Below are 24324 nucleotides of genomic sequence, written 5' to 3'. Positions count from 1 at the left end.
AAAAAAAAAAAATTATTTTTATGTTGTTTATAAATAAATGAAAAGGCATTGTCTTTATTCTCCAATTTAATATTTCTGATAGTATTTTAGTGTTTCGTAGCCAAAATATAGGGGTCGAGGCACTAATTAGCTATTACTATTAGTACCGTTTAAGTATGTCCGAAACAAAAGAAGTTAAAAATTATAAGAGGATCTAATGCTCAAAAAAAAGAACGGGTTTTTTATTTCACACTTTTATTCATCGTCATTGTTGTTCGTTATATCTTTATACTTGCAATTATTTCATGAAATAAAAATGGAGCGGGGATTAAAAGCTTGTGCTTACTTTATCACAATTTATTAAAAGAGTTGAATTTCCATATAAAATTAGAATTTATAGTACATACCTACAAATTAAACTTTTCTCAGTGTATTTAATTTCGTTTCACGAGCACCAACAGTATACTTGTGTACCTAAATTTAATTAATATGTGCATGAAGTCACTTTTCCCTATAATCAAAATACCCATGTTGTATATTTAATTAACCGCAATTTCAACAAGACTTGCTATGAATAAAATCCCGATATTTATGAATGGTATTTTAACGATACGCATCCATCGCTTTGTTGAAACAGTCGAATTTAATTCTACCCATTAATACGGGTATTTAATACAAGAACCGTACAATAAAACGAAATATGCGAATATTACAAGAATGGTTTTATTTTCAGATCGGGAGAATGTACATATTTTCGGTTATAAAATACAAATTATTATTATTATGTCTTTCATTTATCTCGAGACCATGGGGTCCCGGACATTTGGACATTCGGAAGCCGAAGCCAACAGCGCAGAGGATGTTATTGAATGAAGGGGAATAAAGGTTTACAAATTATTATTTGCATTTAATACCTACTTAGAAATGTAAGTATGAGATATCGAACGGTATTTATCGCGATGAAGGGACACCTGTCTTGCATCCTTATTAAGAAAAGAATTGGGAGGTTTGGCCACTATGCCTTCTTCTACGCTGTCATCGTGTATATGTTTTTATAGTTTATATTCCGCCTTCATTGTACTAATTTATTAAAAAGGAAACCTAAAAGTTACATGGATGTTATCAAGATAACAAGCGAATTATATCATCGATACTCATAAGTAAACTCGATGCATTTAGATACGTTTTTGTTTGCGTTTCTCGCCTCGATCATCAGAGATGGATGGTTGCTACGGTCACCATAACCCGTCACGTTCTAACAAGTAGGTAAGTATGTAAGTTGGAAAGTGACAAAAGCACGAAACTCACCGAAAGCTTCTGTTTGCCGGGCACTGCGATGTCCTGTGTTGTCTCGGAGTCGCGCGGGTCGCGGGTGCGGATGAGCTTGGTGAAGATGTTGTGGCCGTCGCGCCTCATGCCTGTCCAATCCACCTCGCGTACGCGCTTCATGGCGCTGTCGGGAAACGAAAACATATTACTTACTGGCAAAGCTGATTATATAGCAATAACTAACAGAGTCTGTAACAAAACCTCCGCTCACGCACTTATTTACTTACTTACTTGACTAATGTCAACGGTATGGCTAACCCCCCTTTAAATATACCCCGTAAATTTGGCCTTCGTAATCGTCTAGTGTGTGTATGTAGAACCCTTCGATGTGATCCGCGATAACCCAGATCCTTTAATGAGTATCAGCTGTATTTCTGACTAATATTTAAATTTTTATTTATTTATATTTTAAAGAAGAGTATAGGTTATTATAGCATAAAAATATAGTGTTAATGGAAGAGTATTTTAACAGATTTAGGAATAGAAAGTTATATGTAATAAAATTAATGACGTAATACAGAAATTTTTAGAATAGAAGTGAAGAAGTGAATATTAAAAATATTTTGGTAATCATCCGCTACGCCTTATTAGTGGTCCCGGCTTAGGCAAGGGCTTGCGATGCGGTATGGGACCCCTGACCCGACCAAACCACTTTATCGGGAACCTAAGCAAGTAAGCCTGAAGGGCTATCTATCTACGAACTAACACCCTGTTTTTTGTTTTGTTTCTTCTCCCTAGCTAAACCCCCCTTTTCCCCAATACTGAGAATAGACCATAACTTCTCGACCTTTCTAATGTATTAACGAAACGCCGAGTAGTCGCTAACCTTTATGAAAACAAGTAAGTCTACTAACTCCTCGAAGCTTTTGACTTTTCATCAGTGGACGGCGCTCGCATGCCACTGGACCCTATAACAAACTAATCCTTTTATTCCAAAGACAGTTTGTTTCCCTAACCAACTTGATAGAATTAACCTTGAAAACCCAGTTAGCAACACTTAGCGTCCCGTCGCTACACCAAAAGATCAGAAATTGCTACCACAATTATTAATTACACTCAGGTAAATTAAGTAATAAGAGATTTTTATGTTCAAAGTTTTAGCAAGCAGTTCAAGATAGTATACACTACATTTAAAGTCCATTTAAACCATATAAATACACATAGACCAATTATATTTTAAGACCAAGCGTAAAGAACCCTACTTTCATAAAAATAGTGTGTGACGCTACCCTAATCCTATTGTTTTCCCTACTCTAACATATCTGTAACACAGACCCTCACTTACCATAGATCTTGTGTTCAGAATATGTACAAGTGTATCCCTACTAGAACTGTACAGTTCAGCCAGCGAAGCTGAGATAGGCAACCTATAGGCTTGTGTTCTGATCCCCCCCTCTGCGTCCGCAGACTAGGTAGCAGAGAGTAGATCGCCCTATCTGTGTATATATCCAGTATTCTAGGACACACTAACACCAGTCACTTGAGGAGGCCCAGCCGTGATCAAACTTTACTCGGATATGGATCGATCACAACCGAAATCCCCAGCGACCAACGCCAGCATGGACTATATATAGGACCCCAGCCTCAAATACTGCCGACTTCAGTGAGCAAGGATTACTCCTAATGTCTTTCGTCAATCGTGAAAGTCCTCACTTCCATCTAACAGTTGGACTCTTTGAGACCGGTGAGAAAGTACGCTTTTGTAAATATAAAAAAGCGCCCAAGCCTCCACTTGGAACAAAAAGACTCCTAAACGCTCCTTGTTTAACACCGCAAGGGAAGAAGCGCCTAGCCGGACAACAGTCTGTCACAAACAATGATCTGGCTTATAACTTTCACAAAATAACCCCATATAAAATTACTAAGTTCAATTTTACTGACCAACGAATGAAGTTTCCTTTACGTGCTATAATCTAAGCTTAGTTTTGCAAGAATTACTCCTTACAAAACCAAACACAGACTTATCTCCAAGCACCAGCCATACATCGACCCAGTCTTTGTATTGCTTGATGGCACTCATGAAACAAAGCAGAGAAAACTTCACTATACACTTTAATTGAAATGTAACACTACACTATAAATAGAACACTAAAATAACCCCACAACTGACGATAAAGCAATTCCACCACAGGTCTAAGTTCAACTGTACGACGATATTATCCCCGCACAATCAAACAGAGACACAATTTCAAAGTTTACAATCACTTAGAATAATTTCCAAGTAAAAACAAACAAAGAAACAATAGCAGAACAACTTCACTCACCAGTATAACACACGAAAGCCAGAGACACTGTTAGTCTTGTAGATATTTTAAGAATGACGCGCGTCGGCTCGCTCCGACCCTTTTATAGATTCTATTAGGGACATAACAGAGACTGGGGACATAATGGAGACTGAAGACATACTGGAGACTTAACAGAGACATAACAGAGACATAATGGAGACTGGAGACATAATGGAGACTGGAGACATAATGAAGACATAATGGAGACTGGAGACATAACAGAGACATAACGGAGACATAATGGAGACATAATGGAGACATAATGGAGACATAATGGAGACATAATGGAGACATAATGGAGACATAATGGAGACATAATGGAGACATAATGGAGACATACTGGAGACATAATGGAGACATAATGGAGACATAATGGAGACTGGAGACATACTGGAGACATAATGGAGACATAGTGGAGACATAATGGAGACTGGAGACATACTGAAGACATAATGGAGTCTGGAGACCTAGTGGAGACATAATGGAGACATAATGGGGACTGGAGACCTAATGGAGACATAACAGAGACATACTGGAGACATAATGGAGACTGGAGACATAATGGAGACATAATGGGGACTGGAGACCTAATGGAGACATAACAGAGACATAATGGGGACTGGAGACCTAATGGAGACATAACAGAGACATACTGGAGACATAATGGAGACTGGAGACCTACTGGAGACATACTGGAGACTGGAGACGGCTTTGTTTACTAAGCCGTACACCCTATACATTTAACGTCCATGTTCTCTCAGCAAATAATCGTTTACCTATCAGTAGTAACACCTGCATGATTGCACGTGTTTTAGAGAGAGACAGAGCTATTGATATTGATACCTATGTAGTCCAATAGTGGAGTGTTTCGTAAATATTTTTACGTAAATATTATTTTGTGAAAGATTGTTTAAATCAATTTAGTAAGTAACTTCGCAATGAAAGATCACATTTGTTCCTAATTGTTACATTGAATGATATATTCAGGAAGTATAATAATCAATATTAGTGATTATTACCTCTCTGACTTGTAATTGGAACCAAGACGCAATATCGGAACGTCATTCGTTTGTCAGATCAGATTGTCAATGACAACAATCCATCCATGTGAATATAGTTTGTAAATAAGCTTTTTCCAATAAGCTGTGCATCAAATAATAGTGAATTTTATGAGTGATGACGTAACTAAACATGTGATAAAGCTTCGCAGATATTATTTGTTAAAATATTCAATGAAATCCCGAAGGAAATATGCACCAAAAAGTTGTTCAAGGAAAAGTTGATTCGCCGTAAGTTTTATATGTAATAACGAGTCCATCTCCTCGTCATAGACGCTTGTTCTGTTACAAGTCTAAGCTTACAAAAATATCATACTTACCTAAAAAATAACAGATATTTTCATTCACGCGACTGGTTCCGAATGAAAGCAAAAATAAAATAAATACAATAGGTACTTCTGGCAGAGTTTATTTTGCTGTTTGCACATTTTGCAATTGGCAAAGCTTCGGTGGGCGCGAAAGACTGGCGCGCTAGTAAACATGATAAAAATACAATACCTATTTGTGAAACTTTATTTTTATTTTTATTTACATTGAACATAAGTATTTACATAATTATATAAGAAACTAAGACTAAAACGAAAAACTAGCTAATGTCTAAAATAGGCCCTTGAGGCATTGTAACAAGGATAATGGCGACATTTCCTCGCTGTATCACAATGCTGTCACGTTGTGCGAGGAAATCGCCAGCTCTTCTGTCACCAGTTATCTCAAACAGACGCTTCGCGATTTCTGTGAACAACTTGTTCGCGCTGGGAACCATATGAAACTAAAGTTGTTTTGACGATATTGAACATTGGCCAACAGCACTTTTTAATAACAGAATAAGTTATTAGAAATAAGTATTTACGAGCATAATTCTGCGTGTGATTTTGATTCGTTGCGCATCGGTAGGTATCTGGTAGAATTTAATTGGGACCCAGGGATAGACGGCCCGGGTACGACGCATGGCCGGTCGAGCTGACGAGGAATATTTAAGCGTGTGTAAGTACCTGCCTGTGCTTTTAAATACATAAGAACCAGTTATGTAGGAAGTGCGTTGCCATTTTATCTTTGACAATGCTGTGCGTTTCTCACCCTAAGCAGCAAGCACTAACTCTACTTCCTGTAATACTTTATCTAGTAGTACCATGTAGTACTTTAACTAATAGATCTCATCAGATTTAGGTACATGTTTTTAAATTTTATCCTTCTATTTTTGCATTTTGTTCGTTGTTATTGTCTATTTATCCTGTCACCAGTTGACCACAAACGCAGTAACGGTTCGAAAAGTCGGTGTGTTTCTATATCAATTCAATCCGCTATATCTACTTCATTTCCATAGAACAGTAAGTAATTGCTTCTTTTCCGTTTAGGGGCATGTGTTTTAATATATATATTTCTGTGTTTAACGCACACATTGATAAAACAACAAGCAACCTTTGTCTGCATGTGCAAACATCCGATCCGCCCTTTTGATGTTCTCCGCTTTAAAATGTTCACTAGCTTTTTCGAATCAATTTATTTTCAACGCAAATTTTCGATACCCATGTTATTGTCGCCGAATAAAAGCTTGAATTTTACTCATAGGTGCCCGCGGGAAAAGTTATAGATGCATTCATTTTGCGTCTATAACGTTGTAGCAAGTATAAAGTTAGCTTGTTATAAAATGATTGCTTGTAGAGCAAGTTTTTAAAAATTTTATATCAAAAAGGAGAAAACCTCATAACTTCACCGGTTATTATTTATTTATTATTACCACCGGTTACTATATATGAATTCTCTTACCAACATTACTTAGAATTCGTCCAGATATTTATTTTTCAGTAAACTAATGACTTTTTTTGTAACCACCGTTAAAGGGTATTTTACATTACAACTACTATACTGAACTGTCATCACATCAGAGTAACAATTTTCTAACAATAATTATGCCTATATTTCTGATCAAGCTTTATATTTATTATATTTACTTATGCTAGTTATTAAGGCATATGCTTAATGCTTAGCTTATTAGTGTTAGTTTCTATAGATATTTAATTATGTAAATTTTTCTTTTAAATAAATAGATTTATCTCATTTTATTTTTTATAAATGCAAGATACCCTCTTTAACAATATGTTAACAATGGTTGCGTAAGTAAGATTTTAATTGTAATTGACTCTCTTAACCAAAATTGACGGAATATGTATATTGATTTTTAAACACGCTACGCCCCTTAAATTACAATAGTTAGAAATCATGTTACAAAGATATTGTAGGCACTCGCACACAGTAGGTACTTTGTCGATTACGCATTACTCAAACTTATACGAACAATTATGTTAAGGTAATCAACTGCCAACACACTATCTGAAAGCATGGCAGGTAAAAGGCTATTAGAGCGTTCGCGGGAGAATTAATCCCGTTAGAGAGTTTGCAATTCAAAGTTCTCCTAAACTAGCTTTGTGAATTTTGTGATGCTAACGTAAATCAGGCAACGACTGCACAGCTTGTTGAATGACCAGCGGCCGCTAGCCGAAGGCTTATTCCTACACTGGAAATATGATTCCAATTGAAGTGCATGGCTCACGTTTTGTGTCTTATGTCGGTTACTGATGAATACGCCCCCAAGTACTAGCCGCCCGTGGCGACAACAGTCGCGAAGCTTATATGCACCTATAGACCAAACAACTTCTTGTTATATTGGTGTGTTTAGTAAATATTATGATAAATAATGAATAATATAAGAGCCTAGATATTTAATTGGGTAGGTACAGTCAGCCTCCATGGCAGATAATGAAACAACGCACTTGAAGTATCTGACATCCTGAATAACGTTTTTAAATATAATTAGATAAATAAGAAAATAAATAAATATGTATAGTTCGCGTTCAGAAAATAATTATTAAGGTAATTATGATAATTATTTATAAGGTACAGCGGGGCAAATCTCGACTGGGAGGCCATTGTAACTAATCCATTTTTTCCATTATTAGACTATGATGTTAAGTTCTATATGTATCCATTAAACACGCCTACCATAATATATAACCGGTGGACACTATTTAATAATGCAAACATTGTAAAACATGGAAAAATGGACCAGTTACATTTGCCCCTCAGTCAAGATTTGCCCCGCTGTACCTTAGACACACAAGGATGGTAGTTACTTCTAAAGCGTTATTTGATCCGCTAATTTTGATTCTGACTACTATACAAGTATAATTTTGAATACCGATTTAAGTTATTCAGTAAGCCCATTTTTCAACAATGCTTTTTGCATTTAAAGAACAAACTGTGACACTTTTTTTTACGAAATTGCATTTAGACGTCACAGTTTTGTCCGTAGTTATATCTGACTTTATCGATTTTTATTTGTGAAATCCATGAATATTATACGCAGAGACGAAAATTCCAGCTACAATTGTATAAAAAAGTGCGCGCGGAAAGTCGGCTGGCGTCGTAATAAATTGATTTAATAAAAATGTCCGTACCCCTAAAGTAGTTGAAAGAGATATAAAAGTTACTACTTAGCGACCAACCCTGCCTTTGCACGGGGAGTAAAACATGAAAAAGAGCTTTCCTTATAAAATAGACATTCCCACAGTCCTACATATCACATATACACTTATGGAAGAGACAATTTCGGCATACATGGATTTGTAATATATGTTCGGTCGGCTACATAAATATCTATACATTTTAAACCTTCTTCCCCAGTAATAAGTTTCGTTAAGTACCTATGGATATTTATAGACGTGACTGAATGGGAAACGCTTGTTAGCCAGTGTGATTTTTTCCCGACTTATTTAGCACTATATTATCATATTTATAAACAATTTCATACACAATCTTCACAAATTATAAATTCCTCATGATTCATGAGTCATGAAACACTATCACTCAAGGAAAGCAGGAAAATCCGTTCGGCAGTTTTAGCTTATCGTACACTGAGAGAAAATACAACCAGTTTTCATGTTCCTTCAACAAGTTTTTTGGTTAAAATAGCGCACAAGCTACTTGTCATTTGAATCGGCAATATATTTGAATCAACAAGTCGATTTTATAAAAACAACCTGACACATATTGTTTTAAACATACGTTTGGCTGATTCAAACGGATAAACCGCAACAACTCGAACTTGTTAAATTCACAATGCAAATTTCTCTCAGTGTATGTTCCCTACAAACAAACACACGCACAGACAGACACGCTGGGGAATGTTTTATAAGGTGTAAGGGTATTTACCTCTCCATCGTGGCGGCGAGGGGAGGCTGCGGTGCTCCTGCGACCTACATCGACGTTGCCACCACCTGTCGAAAACACAGGCGTCAGCGTCACAACTAAATAGGCCCCAACTTTATTAATAATATTTACTTACTCAAACAAATAACTAACAACATTTTTACATAAAATTGTAAATACTTACTACACGTAATAAGCATACATCGGGGTTTTGGGAGCGGGAATGAATTCGTGTATTTATAACTCTGTTTATAGTAACTTGAATTACTGAAATATAGATTAAACTATGTATCTGGCTCCAAATGTACCTAGAAATGTTATAGTAATGTCTGTTGTTCGTCGTTTTTACCCTTTTTGGGCTAGTGAAAATCATTCCCGCTCCCAAAAGCCCGATGTATGGTAATAAGGAATATACAAGTTGTAACATGAGGAAACCGAATAATTTTAACAGAGTATTCCTCCTCATCATACGAATATTAGAAGAGTTAAATGTCATATAAACTTTTTTGCATTTTCAGAATTTCTTTCAGAATATAACCTATAAGCATTTCAAAATATAACAATTACTTATTATTTCCCAGAACAAAACGCTATTTTTATGGCGATGATGCCGGTTATCGGACATAATCTAACTATCCTCGTTGATAGATGTCAAAAATTAACTAGTAACTCTTTGCAGAAAATTTCTTATTTTAAGTGCCAGTTTTACGGATAACATTTACTTTTTATGTGAAAATACATCCAAAAAAAATTTTTTTCGGCGAAATTAGCTTGAAGTCATATAACATTTTATTTTTATTTTGTTCTCAGAAATGCGTAGTTAAAATCTTTCGGTTCCCTCATGTTACACAGTGTATACATTAATAAAAATAAGGTAAAAGTAATCTATGTCGTAACTTAAAATTAACTCATAAGTAAAAAATGCTCCACAAGTCGTCACTGTGTGTTATGGTGCCCAGAAGGCTGGCAGCGTTACCCGTTTGGATAGCCAGACTTAACCTCTGGCCGAAGTACTTACTAGTTTTATAATAACTGTTTTCCAGGTGAAAAACAAGTGTATTTTCAACTTTAGTATTCCTACTTAAAGTTTCTTTACTTAAGGTCATATTTTTGATAAATTTATTTACAGGTAAGTTTATTTGTACTTTCAGTTTTTAGGGTTCCGTAGTCAACTAGGAACCCTTATAGTTTCGCCATGTCTGTCTGTCCGTCCGTCCGTCCGTCCGTCCGTCCGCGGATAATCTCAGTAACCGTAAGCACTAGAAAGCTGAAATTTGGTACCAATATGTATATCAATCACGCCAACAAAGTGCAAAAATAAAAAATGGAAAAAAATGTTTTATTAGGGTACCCCCCCTACATGTAAAGTGGGGGCGGATATTTTTTTTCATTCCAACCCCAACGTGTGATATATTGTTGGATAGGTATTAAAAAATGAAGAAGGGTTTACTATGATCGTTTTTTGATAATATTAATATTTTCGGAGATAATCGCTTCTAAAGGAAAAAAAGTGCGTCCCCCCTCTAACTTTAAAAATCACAATAGTAGATCTTTATAAAAACTTTCTAGGAAAATTGTTTTGAACTTGATAGGTTCAGTAGTATTTGAGAAAAATACGGAAAACTACGGAACCCTACACTGAGCGTGGCCCGACACGCTCTTGGCCGGTTTTTTTTTAATAGTATATTCGGTTCAGATTATAATGCCCTTAGGCTGATGATACTTGTCAATAAATAGTGACATGAGCTGCATATCACATAATAATATTTAAATTTGTATTTAAAATCCTGTAGATTAGTCCCTGAATAAGGCTTAATAATAAATCTAAGGAGAATAAATCTTTTAGCAATAATAAAATAAACTGCTTTGCTCAAAGGCTGACTGGTAGAGAATGCCATGTGAAAGTAAGTTCGTTAATTGTACATCATGTTTTTTATTCAATAAAGATTAAATGAATAAAATAATTATGTGCATTTCTTCAGAATAAAGTAAATTATACAATATTCATCTAGTCTATTATTTTTAATTTCTTTTGGTCATAATACTCATAATCATAAATAAGCAAATTTGGATGAAAAGTCCAAGGGTGCGATTTAAACTGTAATGAAGTTTTTTTAACCGACTTCCTTATCCAGAAGAAATACACGGATTATTGCGAAACCCGTGAGCAGATTTGAAAATTTCATTTTTTGTTCTGGAACAAAGCCGCTATTAAGATTAGTTTGGGGCTAAGTTGATCTGTGTAAGGTGTCCCCAATATTTATTTATTTATTATTTTATTTATTTATTAAGATCCCATATTAATATGGCGCTGTTCTGATGATGGGATCCATGAACCATTGAGGGAACTCCTTAACTTTGACAGGCACACGGATGAAGATTTGGACGTTTTCTCAAACAACTCGAGCATTTTCCCCCGTTTCTTTAATTTGATAAAATGGACCCGCTTATGACGGTTGTTTTCATGATAATGATGATGATTTCTACCTACCCTGAAGATGTTCCTTTAATATTTATGGTTCTGTCTTAACTGGTGATGGAATCCATAAGCAATCAAAATAACTCCTCGATTTTGATTGGCACGAGTATGGGAATTTTAGTGTGTTGTAAACTATCAAAGGACTGTGTCGCACCAAATTGATTGCTTCAAAATCTGGCTTAGCACCGACTTCAAACATCCATTATTTTTACATGCGTTACCAACGTAACGCATGTACAAATAATGCTATTTTATTTAATTATTTTCAAACTAATAAACTATTTTTGTAAAAAGTTATAAATTAAGAAATTTCAGTTTTATCCATATCGTATCAGGAATACATATTTGACGTATCTTAAGTTTAGGAACAGGTCGGGAGACACACAAGGTAGCAAAAGCTATATGTTTTTATTTTGTCTACTGTACATTCGGGAATCCATAATATACAATATCTCTGCGTGTAGCTAAAGCTATGACCTCTACGAAGCCCATAGCGTCTTACATGCTACGAGCCCTTGGGAACGAGTTTATAGAAACTTATTTGCTACGCGAATAACAACAAACAGTATTGTTTTTAAAAAATATCTGAGTATTTCAGTATTTTAGTCTAAAGGAAAAAGTTAAATTTGTTTTTTTATTCCTATTTTGTTACCAATATTTTTTTGATCTATTTCTAACGATACTTGGAGAACCTTAATGACGAAATAAAACTTACTACAATCTCAATTCATCACAAAAAAATCTTGGTAACAAAATAGGAATAAAAAAAAAAACAATTTAACTTCTTCCTTAATTTTTGTACAAACTTTTTGAGAACTGCTGTTATACCTACAACTTATAAACGAAATTCGTAGGTTTGCATATAGGTGTGTAATCTGGATTGGTTATGAACTAATTGAAAAAAGAACCTATTTTTTTATGGGATAGGAGGCAAACGAACAGACAGGTCGCCTGATGGTAAGCGATCACTGCCGCCCATGGACACCCGAAACACCAGAAGTGTTAAAGGTGCCTTGTCGGCCTTTAAGATGGGTGTACGCTCTTTTCTTGAAGGTTTGAAGGTCGTATCGGTCCGGAAATACCGCTGGCGACAATTCATTCCATTGATTGAATAAGAAAAACTTAGGAGCAAAAAGTGTAATTTTACAATGACAACGTCAGTCTTACCGTAAAGACATTAAAATCTATAGAAATTTGTTTTTCAAGGGGGCAAAGTTGTTTATCAGCTCGTGGTAATTGAACCACGTGCGTAGCTTGTGGTTCTAGAAGTAGAATCTTGAGCGTTGCGATGGTTTGGGTATATTTTGACAACCAGGTATATTTTGGAGGAATCCATACTAATATTATAAATGGGAAAGTGTGTGTGTCTGTTTGTTTGTCCGTCTTTCACGACAAAACGGAGCGACGAATTGACGTGACTTTTTAAGTGGAGATAGTTGAAGGGATGGAGAGTGATATAGGCTACTTTTGTCTCTTTCTAACGCGATCGAAGCCGCGGGCAAAATCGAGTTCGGTATATTTTGACCATTTTATTATTATGCGCATCTCAGAGCGTTTTCAAATAATCTGACCGGATATCGGATGTAGGAACTAGAAAGGAAGTCTGTCGATGGCGCTTTTAAAGTACAAATATCGGATCGAATAATGTTTTTTTTTTTTTTAATTGTTTTATCAAAAATTACAATTTGGGTACCTTACATTAATGTTTCGCCAAACTGCGGAGCAGTTTGTTGGCGTTGCGCTCAATCTATTTCTATAAAGTAAAGGTATGTAGGTAGGTACACTATTTGTCCAGTAACAGGTTACCTTATGTTAAGTAATGACAAATTACATTTAAAATTCTTACCTACTTATGCTTTCATATCTTAATCTTATCATGCGAGACAGCGTAGCTGTAAACTTAGGTAGATACAATAATAAACAAAAACAGAAAAATAAAATAAAATAAAAAATTAATCTTATGTGAAACCGCACTAAGTAAACATTAATATGTGCAATTGTAGAACAGCAGTAAATCAACATCGAATATATATTGATTTAGACTAACACGATTTGCACTCATAATTTTAGAACAAAACGGGACTTAATCGCGTAAACACTTACATTTATATTAGAACAAGTGCGGGTAGTTCGAGAAACTCGCGCGGCTAGAAGATGTTGATGCAATTCCTCGCCAGTCTACCCGTGACCACGAACATAATGTGATGTTCGAAACGTCGGGCCTAATATAAATGTAAGTGTTTACGCGATTAAGTCCCGTTTTGTTCTAAAACATCGAATATGTCCTAAAGAGTAAACCTGACTGAATATACCCCAAAGGGTATATTCAGCACCCAATGTCAAAGAGAACCGAAGCTGAGCGAGCCGAGTAAATAGCAATCAAACCAGTAGTATTAACCTGTACCCGAAACAATATATCTATTTGACGACCGGTCTGGCGCAGTCGGTAGTGACCCTGCCTGCTACGCCGCGGTCCCGGGTTCGAATCCCGGTAAGGGCATTTATTCGTGTGATGTGCACAGATATTTGTTCCTGAGTCATGGATGTTTTCTATGTATATAAGTATTTATATATTATATATATCGTTGTCTGAGTAACCACAACAAGCTTTCTTGAGCTTACCGTGGGCCTCAGTCAATCTGTGTGAGAATGTCATATATATGTATTTATATATATATTTTTTGTATCTATTTAATCCAATATCGACCTATAACTTCGATTTGGTACCCATTTTGTAAATTTTATAACGAAGTTGAAGAGTTGCGGACAGATTTGATTCCGTCAAAATCGTCGAAAAGGCTTACTGGAATGTGAGGCATTGCAGGAAATGATTTAACCCATCAAAGCCGTGTATGTAAAATGTGGTTTTTGATTAATTATTACTTTTCTACTTAATATTTCGTGTCATATTTTATTTACGGTTTAAGGTATTTAAAAAAGGGAAATGGGCCACATTAGTTTAATCCAAGCTTTCATATTAAAATTCTATCTATGTAGTCATTAGCCAGTGTAAAGTAAATTGAGTAAATTAACTTTGTAAACTGTCACTCCTTTAACATGTGTAGCTTTAATGTAAGTGTTAATAAAATTATATAAGGAATAATAAAAAAATTAAGAAAAAAAAATAAGTGAAAGTTTTTGACCTAAAATGTTCCATACGACACGCATTAGGTTGACGACCGGTCTGGCGCAGTCGGTAGTGAGCCTGCCTGCTACGCCGCGGTCCCGGGTTCGAATCCCGGTAAGGGCATTTATTTGTGTGATGTGCACAGATATTTGTTCCTGAGTCATGGATGTTTTCTGTGTATATAAGTATTTATATATTATATATATCGTTGTCTGAGTACTCACAACACAAGCCTTCTTGAAAAAAAAAACTGAAATCTGGCTATTAGAAGATTTCCCATCCATATACATATCTAATAGAAAAACACCGTTTGGGAATCTCGGCGGGAGTCACATATGTCTAGATTTTCCAACTGTTGCGATTAGTCTGCTGATTTTATTTTATGCAGGGTTTATACTTCAAAGCGTTTTATTTGTAAGCTGGTCTTTTACAAATGAACATTATTTTTTTTTTTTAATTAGCCTCTTTTGTGTCCCACTGCTGGGCAAAGGCCTCCCCTCGCTTTCTCCACTCGACCCTGTTGTTGGCATTTTCCCACCATTTCGGGTAGAATGCGTCCAGGTCGTCCCGCCATCTCCTCATCATCCAACGCTCCAGAACTGGAGTTGTAGATGTGGGCGTCAAGACCGCTAAGCTAAAGTGGGACTGGGCTGGACATGTCTGCCGCATGCACCCGGAAAGGTGGGCCAAAATATTTACAGACTGGGACCCGCGAAACACCATAGACGGGGCAGGCCGGGGTGCAGGCAGACCAAATGAACATAAGGAGATTAAAATCTTTTAATAACATAAAAGATTTTAATCTCCTAAAAACCCTGCATAAAATAAAATCAGCAGTCTAATCGCAACAGTTGGAAAATCTAGGGAGTGCGTATTTAAAGCTACTTCTAACAACATTTTGCATTATAAAATCCTTAGAAATTGCTAGAACGTACGGCCCGGCACAAATGGAACTGAAAGCCGTTGGTAATTAGCGCTAAGAACTAGCTCAGTTTATACCTGGAAGAAAGTATTACGCAAGTGTTCTGCCAATAAACGTTACAGACAGGAAGATAAAAATAAAAAGGTACTCTTAAGTATAAAAATACGATTCTACAAAATGCCTGTAGAATTATATTTATATAACGAACCATTTACACGGTGCGCAAAGACGTGCGAAGAAATGCGATGTTAGTTAATTTGCGGCCAGTCGATGTTACAATTCAGCGCACTGGTCAAATACCGAAATGTGATGATAGGATGATACTCGCATGCGATTCCTCGACTCGTATTCACGCGAGGTACACACAAAATGTGACGTTTTCAATCAAAAGGAATCACATTGTCGGTCGTCGATAAGATCGATATTATATTGAAGTTATTATGGACATAGCGCCTTATTGACAACCGAGAATAAGTACCATTTTGATTGAAAACGACACAAATGAAGGTGACAGGAGCAACAGATGAGGCAGGTCCGGGAGAGCGCGGCGGCGCCCGGTGGCACCGCTCCGGAAACAATTGCTATCGACCCAACTTTTAATAGGTATACTGCTACTTCTATCTATACGGGTACTTATTCTATCTATACGGTTACCTGCCAATAATTACTTAACGACATAAGGTAAAAGTGTCAGTGCTCGACAGTGTACGTAGATGCTACTTTAAATCTTAAGTCATTGTTAAAAAATATGACGAAAAGGTGTTTTCTATTGAGCATTATCGTGTCGAGCATCAGCACTTTTACCTTACTGCCTTAACTTATTAAACGGCTATTATGAAACTCACTCTTCGTTAGTGTTTTGTTAGGTACGAACTTCAATATCAAAATTAATAACTTTCGCGTTTCTCTTCCGAATTGAGAGTCACGTCTACAGCGCCCTCAGCTAACTTCGACGTTGTGCGATGATAGAGGCTGACAAATTAGAAAATTTTGAGATTAAAAAAACTTCATTAAATACGCCATTTAAATAATCTTAAATTATAGGTATATCTATTACTTATAAACTAGCCTATGATATAACAAGATAAATATTGATAGTGATCCTACTGGACATGCAACAACAAGTAGCCCATGTTCATCTGGTGGGTTAACCCTCGGGTTAACTTTCCACTTTCGTTGGTGCAAGTGGCCCTAAAAAATCATGTCAATTCGTCGTCGCTCCGTTTTGAACGACGGACAAACAAACAGGCGGACTTTCCCATTTATAACATACTAGCTTTTAATTTTTATTAAGCAGAAACGTCTGCTAACGATTCTAAACATTTTTATATCAAAGGAAAAAATGGAAAAATTTACGCTTCCGGCGGGACTTGAACCCGCACCATTTTTGCAATCCGTGCAATGCTCTTACCAATTGAGCTACGGAAGCCACGCCGGACCTCGCAAATCTTTCCATGCCTTTCCTTTTTGTACACACGTCTTGGGGTGACGTCTAGCGCCATCTACCGACAGACTATTACATCTTGTAACGGCACTGGAGTCTCAAGTTATATTGATACTAGCTTTTGCCCGCGGCTTCGCTCGCGTTAAATTAGAAAATTGTGGAATGCTACATACAAACTCCCACCCCGAATTTTAGGGAAGTGGAGGGTTAGAAAGCGACAAAAAGTAGCCTAGGTCACTCTCCATCCCCTCAACTATCTCCATTTAAAACATCACGTCAATTCGTTGCTCCGTTTTTCCGTGAAAGACGGACAAACAAACAGACACACACACACTTTCCCATTTATAATATTGTATATAGTAAGTATGGATATGGATTAAAAATTAAAAATAAACTACATTTTGGTTCGCCGAGGCCAAAGCCTTTATTGGGGAATTGGGCGGGAGGCTGAGCGAGCGTGGTCACGACCCCCGCTCCGGGTTGTTCCTGTTGCAAAGGTTGTTCATCGCGGTTCAACGTGGCAACTCGACGAGCGTGATGGGCTCCTTTGCAGCGGGAGGGACTCGGAGTGGATTTAGTTAGTAGTGTAGTCCTAATTTTATTTATAACTAACTTTAGCCCGCGGCTCCGCTCACGTTAGATAGAGACAATAAGTAGCCTATGTCACTCTCCATCCCTTCAACTATCTCCACCCAAAAAATCACGTCAATTCGTCGCTCCGTTATGCAGTGAAAGACGGACAAACAAACAGACACACACACTTTCCCGTTTATAATATTAAGTATGGATTATTAATACAATTTTAAATAAATAAATAATATAAACTAAAAATATATTGAGTATGGATTAAATCAAATCACTTATTCATTATCTAAAGCTAAATTGCAAACCACGGTAATCGGTAATTCAATGTATCTGTGGCAAATCTGTGGGTGGAGGATTATATCGCACCCACTGCCGTCCGTCCTGAATATCTGTAGACTGGAGAGATTACATCAGATTGGATTCGACCACATACTTAATTAATAGGTATGAATGGATGTCTACACTAATTTATAATGTCCATGTTAGATATAGACCGTCAACCAAACCTTGTCACTAGAAAAAGGCGGCAAATTTGAAAAATCTCGAGCTAGCAACACTAGTTTTGAAAATCGGTGCAAATTCGCGTGTCATTTGTATCTTATCTGTGGAAATCTCCACCCTACCAAAAAGAGAAATAACTAGCACATATCTCTCCCTTTTTAATACATTATCTAATTCGTAAGGAAGGAACGAGCCCCTTGAAAAAAAAAATCTGTGGCTGTTCGACGTACATTGCTGGTTTTTGTTCGTTTCATAGGGATACCATACTTTAGTTTGATGTACATTGCTACTGCCAAAATTTGGTTGACAGGCTATATAAGATGAATCTACGAATACATTATCTACCTATTACTTGTTACATTATAATAACGTTTCAAGACTAAAAATAACTAGTTATCTAAATAAATGCTAATACATACCTATATTAATTTAGTAAAGATACAACATCAATCCATACTAATATTATAAATGGGAAAGTATGTGTGTCTGTTTGTTTGTCCGTCTTTCACGGCCAAAAGGAGCGAGGAATTGACGTGATTTTTTAAGTGGAGATAGTTGAAGAGGATGGAGAGTGACACATGTTACTTTTTGTCTCTTTCTAATGTACCTAACATTATGTCATTAAAATATCAAGAAAAGACAGACTAAATATGGTTGGTCTCATTGCAAAAGTGGCTTTGTAGGGTCCATATATATACCTATAGTTATTTACTACGCAATCATTGCAGGTCATTAAATAATCACCGTACTGTATTCATACTAATATTATAAATGGGAGTATATGTGTCTGTTTGTTTGTCCGTTGTGGTTTTTTAAGTGGAGATACTTTAGGGATGGAGAGTGACATAGGCTATTTTTTGTCTCTTTCTAAAGCGAGCGAAGCCGCGGGCAAAAGCTAGTAGTGCATAAATGAAAAAAAACCGGCCAAGAGCGTGTCGGGCCACGCTCAGTGTAGGGTTCCATAGTTTTCCGTATTTTTCTCAAAAACTACTGAACCGATCAAGTTCAAAACAATTTTCCTAGAAAGTCATTATAAAGTTCTACTTTTGTGATTTTTTTCATATTTTTTAAAAATATGGTTCAAAAGTTAGAGGGGGGGGACGCACTTTTTTTTCCTTTAGGAGCGATTATTTCCGAAAATATAAATATTATCAAAAAACGATCTTAGCAAACCCTTATTCATTTTTAAATACCTATCCAACAATATATCACACGTTAGGGTTGGAATGAAAAAAAATTTCAGCCCCCACTTTACATGTAGGGGGGGTACCCTAATAAAACATTTTTTTCCATTTTTTATTTTTGCACTTTGTTGGCGTGACTGATATACATATTGGTACCAAATTTCAGCTTTCTAGTGCTTACGGTTACTGAGATTATCCGCGGACGGACGGACGGACGGACGGACGGACATGGCGAAACTATAAGGGTTCCTAGTTGACTACGGAACCCTAAAAACCCGCTTAGCGCCTTAGTGCGTTTTCACATTATCCGGTCCGGTATCGGATGTAGGATCGATATCCATACATTGAAGCCGCCATCTTGGATTTTCGCCTTAAACGCACTTACGTCTGCTGAATCATTCAAGTGCATACGTCAACTGAGTTTTATCAGTTTATCACGTTTTATCAATCATCATCGCGGACGGTTGAAGTTACGGCCAGAGCTTCCAACCTTCCAAACTCCTGAGCTATAGGAATTGCCAATCAATATAAAATAAGAATAGAATGTAAGAGTAACGAAGAGCTCGCAACGGTTTCATTATGTAAATTGGATCGGTAACGTTATTTCGTCAACAAATAAGTTTAGCGGTCGGAAACGAGTATACCGTCAAACGCCTATTCCGCAAATGGGTCAGAAATAACAATTCCTCCCTGCATCACAATGACATTCATTATTCCCGAACATTCCAGGAAGCTCCTAGCCGTCTAAATGAATGGCAAAGTAGGTTTAACTTACAATCGGTTTTTTTTTAGGGTTCCGTACCAAAAAGGTACAAAAGGTACAAAAGGCTCTGTCCGTCTGTCTGTCTGTCTGTCTGTCTGTCTGTCTGTCTGTCTGTCTGTCTGTCGTCTGTCGTCTGTCTGTCACATGATTAAATATCTCGAGGACTACATATGCTATCGCTTTGAAATTTGGAATACTTATGAACATCGTTAACCTCTACAAATGTATATGTATTTATTAAACCAATTCATTAAAAATTAATACATATTGAAAGTTTTTTTTTTCAATTTATTTATATTAATTACAGAAAATGGCCAAAATGAAAGGGGGGCAAACTATAAATTTCAGGTAACTAGGTCAAGTGGGGTATCGTCAGAAAGAGTTAGCTCAAACTGTACATATCAATACTATTTTTTATTCTAATGAACACAAGTTAAATTATAATCTATTGAAAATATTTCAACTTGTGCTGGACAGAGGACTGGAACTGGTGCTAGGGGTGGACAGAGGGCGCTACGAGTCCTTGTATAGATTACTCATATGAGAGATAATTTCGACCTCGACAGCTGTGACCTGGGTGGCCGAGCGGATTAAGAGGCATTTCCCGCGATTGGAAAGTACGCTGGTTCGATTCCAGCCTCAGGCACCAGAGGACTTGGTCACTTTTTCTTTCATATGTGTAATTTATTTCGGTTTTAATTACTATTTTTTATATTATTTTAGTCGTGGAAAAAAAATGTTTTTTGAGCGAAAATTAAAAAAAAATACCGGTCCCCCTCCCGAAAAATTTTCATCAAACATGGCTATTATAATGAATATTACAGGAAAAATAAAATCGTACACGTATCTTGAATTTTTTTTATTTTATTTATGTATTTTTTAACAAAATTGCAATGAAATTACCTGCTTTCAAATAGAAGCAAAATGCGCGATTTAATCCATTTCCATTGTTTTATTTCATGAGTAACTATCGCGGTAACAGAAGACAATATTAGAGGCAAAATGGTTAAAATCGGTTCACGCAATAAACAATTATCCCATAAACATCATCTTCCATACTAGCTCGCGCGCTAAGTTTACTCAATTTGCCGATAGATGTCGCCGTACGTTGAACGCTAATTTCCTACATCTCGTTTTTCCTGATATAATGAGGTCGGTTCAGGAGCGTCCTGCGACATGTCGTAAGTCGTAAACTATTGAAGTCGAATAGTCTTGATTTTATTTGGACGTTGTCTAACAATAAAATTGTATATTAAAATATTACTTGTTATGTGGGAAATTGAGTCTTGAGGGATTTAGTCAAGTCTGTAGAGTTCTATGAATAACATTTTGATGATTCAACTATTGAAAGTTTGTACGTAACCCTCGGTGAGCGAGTCCGACTCGCACGTGACCGGTTTTTTTTTTCAGTTTTAAGCTAGATTAGGAGACAAAGAAATGTTTGTATTATAGCAGTAATAAAAAGCTAATACTTTAAGGAGAGGGATTTAATGTATCCTGCTCGGGTCGGTGAACCTAAGTGCGTTTCCACATTATCCGATCCGATATCGGATGTAAGAAGGATTTCAAAGGCAAAAATCAAAAATACATGGGATATCCGTCCCACATCCGATATCGGATTGGATAATCTGAAAACGCACTAATACTTGCCACGACCCTTTTATTAGACTTACCCAAGCCAAGTAACATTTTAGTGCTTTAATTTTGGTTTTCGACGTTAAAAACTTCTATAAGATGTCGTATAAAAGTTTCCGGCGTGACCGCCTGTCGTATAAAAGCCTCCAGTACCTAACACCTTTTAGCTCTATAGGCTTATATAGCTAAAAGGTGTTATTAGGAAGTGATGTGAACGTTTATATCACCATTTTATAGAGCCGCTATAGGCCCTGGTCTATAACAGGATCAAATGTGACTATGCTTGGTGTGCCTGTCAGTTTCCCTATAGTACTCTTAATTGATGCCCAAGTACCCGCCATAAATGCGTCATATAACATGTTTTATATATGAAAATACATACAAAAACAATATAAAACAAGTCTTAAAGTTTTGAAATGAAAAAAAAAATACAACTGTCAAATGTCAGTGTCAATAGTGCCATTGTTAACCTAAAAATTAGGAAGTAAACACGACCCTTTTAAACCAAAACATGTTAAGGTAGAATACTTTACATTGTGCTACTACAATATACTTTACTAGAGGTTCCACGTAAATATGTAGAGTTGGACTTAATTATATGATTTTTTGCATAGAGTAATATTAGGTCCATGATTTTTTGTAAAGGGGCTTGAAATGAAACTTCCTATGTTTTCTACGGGTAAGTAATAGAACGTATACAAACGTATGGTATATTCGGTAGAAGGTATAATCTCAATTTGTATAATTTTGTATGGTATAAAGTTCAATTAGTATAATTGCTGTTATATATAATTTTAGATAGCATAAATTCAAATTATATATTGTTTGTTACATATAATATTGTTTCCTATAAGTATAATGTGGTATAACGTTGAAGTAATAGAATATACAAAACGAATACCATACAGGTGATATAAGCGCCTGCTGTTTTCTCTCTCTCGCTCCTCGCTCTTTTGACAGGATTCGTTTCTGTGGGGTCACAATTCAAACCTAACCTAAACCTACTATTGTGTCAGGATTAGTTTCTGTGGGGGTCACAGTTCAAACCTAACCTAAACCTACTTTTTTGACAGGATTCGTTTCTGGGGGTCACAGTTCAAACCTAACCTAAACCTACTTTTTTGACAGGATTCGTTTCTGTGGGGGTCACAGTTCAAACCTAACCTAAACCTACTTTTTTGACAGGATTCGTTTCTGTGGGGTTCCCAACCTAATTTTGTGATTTATATGACATGTTGTTATATTTTTTAATATTTATATATTATTAAAGATATAGTAAATGTAATTAGTTAATATTTATATTGTATATTATTTGTATCTTATACAAATTGAAATATACCTTTTGTGCATTATACATAAAAAAAGTATACTTTTTGAGCGTTTGTAAATTGAGAATATGCCAAAAGTTTGTATTCATTATGTTACGCACCCGTTTTCTACTCGTCGACTTCCTATGTTGAGTTTTATCCTGAAACTATATTTGACGTTTAATGTAGCGTAGCATTACTGCAGCAATAATACTGACGTAGCCTGAACGAACGGTACCTTCAATGATGTCTAGCTTCGCGAAACTTCGCCTGTCCTACCGCAACACGACGTAGCAAGGCATGTCTCGCGATCGCGAAGTACCGTGCAGCAAACATGCACGTTGTTGCCTAACATCGCTAGCTACAAGATCTGTCAGCCTAGCCGAAATTACTAACGTTTATCGTTATCTCTCTTTATCGCTGTTCCGTATTGGCGCGACATAGTTAGTTGCTTTTCGTCCGGCTCCAAACCATGAAAGATTCAGCTAAGCCGGCAATGGACTAATAATGCAAGGGGTACTGCTTATTGTCACAAATACACGTATTCATAAGGGACCTACAGATTACCAGTTCGCCGGACATATCGGGTGATTCATTAGACGTGACACGACTGAGCCTACACTCCCACGAAATATTAAAGAATAGTTTACCATCATATGGTCAGAACAAAAATAATCTAAAACCAAAAAACCATGGACATGCTATTGCCTATAACGTGACGTAACATAAACGTTTCGGAAAGCCTCACTTCGTATGAGATTTTGAACAGAGAGATCGTGCCACTCAACAATGCCCGTGACACTTGTTGCTCGATGTTAGAATGCTTGTTGCGTGGAACATGTTGAGATCCATTGTCCACATTGTTGCGCCTTTTGACCGGATATTCTTATTCAAGTCTCACTCAAAATAGTGTGGTAAACCAAATATTGGCTAGTATCGCTAATCGGAACTGTATGTGTATTGGTACAAATAATGAGGTTATTTGTTTAATCGTATGGCATAATATGTTCACAGGTATACAGTATCTTATATCATTAAAAGTATGTCACAAATTGGTAAATGCTGCATTTAATTTACTTACATAAAGTTTGTTTATATTTATGTTAAATGAAAGTGGCACTGAAGAAATTACTGACTGAATCGTTTTTTTGGCTACTGCTGCTGCTACGCTTCGTAAAAAAAACTTTTTCCCCTCACTAGCTCGGAAACACGTGTTTTGTCCTTTAATACCAGCGGGTTAAAAACTCATTTTATCCACTAGTGGGTAAAGTAATTTGACCTAGAATACAGTCAAATTAACTGCTTTAAAATTGATAAAAGTAGGTGAATCTAGTAATAAAGATGATTTACCAACTGTGGAACTACTGGAAGCAGAGATAAACGCATTTTTTGCGTTGTAGTTTCCTCGCTAAACTTAGCGAGGGGAAAAGTTTTGTGTTACACTCGGGTGCAAATGTATTTTACTTCTCGTGTGTTAAAAAACTCGCAAGTTCAGGATTCTATTCTCGAACCACTCGCTT

At 36.4% G+C, this 24324-nt stretch overlaps 1 protein-coding gene across 2 annotated transcripts in view; it reads right to left on the bottom strand.

Annotated features, from left to right (window-relative positions):
* The window catches only part of LOC125240822 (cationic amino acid transporter 2), a 114420-nt gene that overhangs the window by 75951 nt on the left and 14145 nt on the right, over nucleotides 1–24324 (bottom strand). The window contains exons 2-3 of one of the 2 annotated variants that reach the window (XM_048148947.1): nucleotides 8861–8925; nucleotides 1288–1432 (exon numbers count right to left, since the gene is read on the bottom strand). In XM_048148947.1, coding sequence (XP_048004904.1) covers nucleotides 1288–1432; nucleotides 8861–8868 — 153 coding nt within the window. In that variant the 5' untranslated portion in view covers nucleotides 8869–8925. Of the gene's footprint in view, nucleotides 1–1287; nucleotides 1433–8860; nucleotides 8926–24324 lie in introns of those variants that run through there. The other variant, XM_048148948.1, reaches the window with a different exon arrangement.

Source organism: Leguminivora glycinivorella, chromosome Z (genome assembly GCF_023078275.1).
Source record: "Leguminivora glycinivorella isolate SPB_JAAS2020 chromosome Z, LegGlyc_1.1, whole genome shotgun sequence".
Classification (NCBI taxonomy): Eukaryota; Metazoa; Arthropoda; class Insecta; order Lepidoptera; family Tortricidae; genus Leguminivora; species Leguminivora glycinivorella.
Note: the sequence above shows the minus strand (reverse complement) of the source record. Positions and strands in the feature narration are given on the sequence as shown.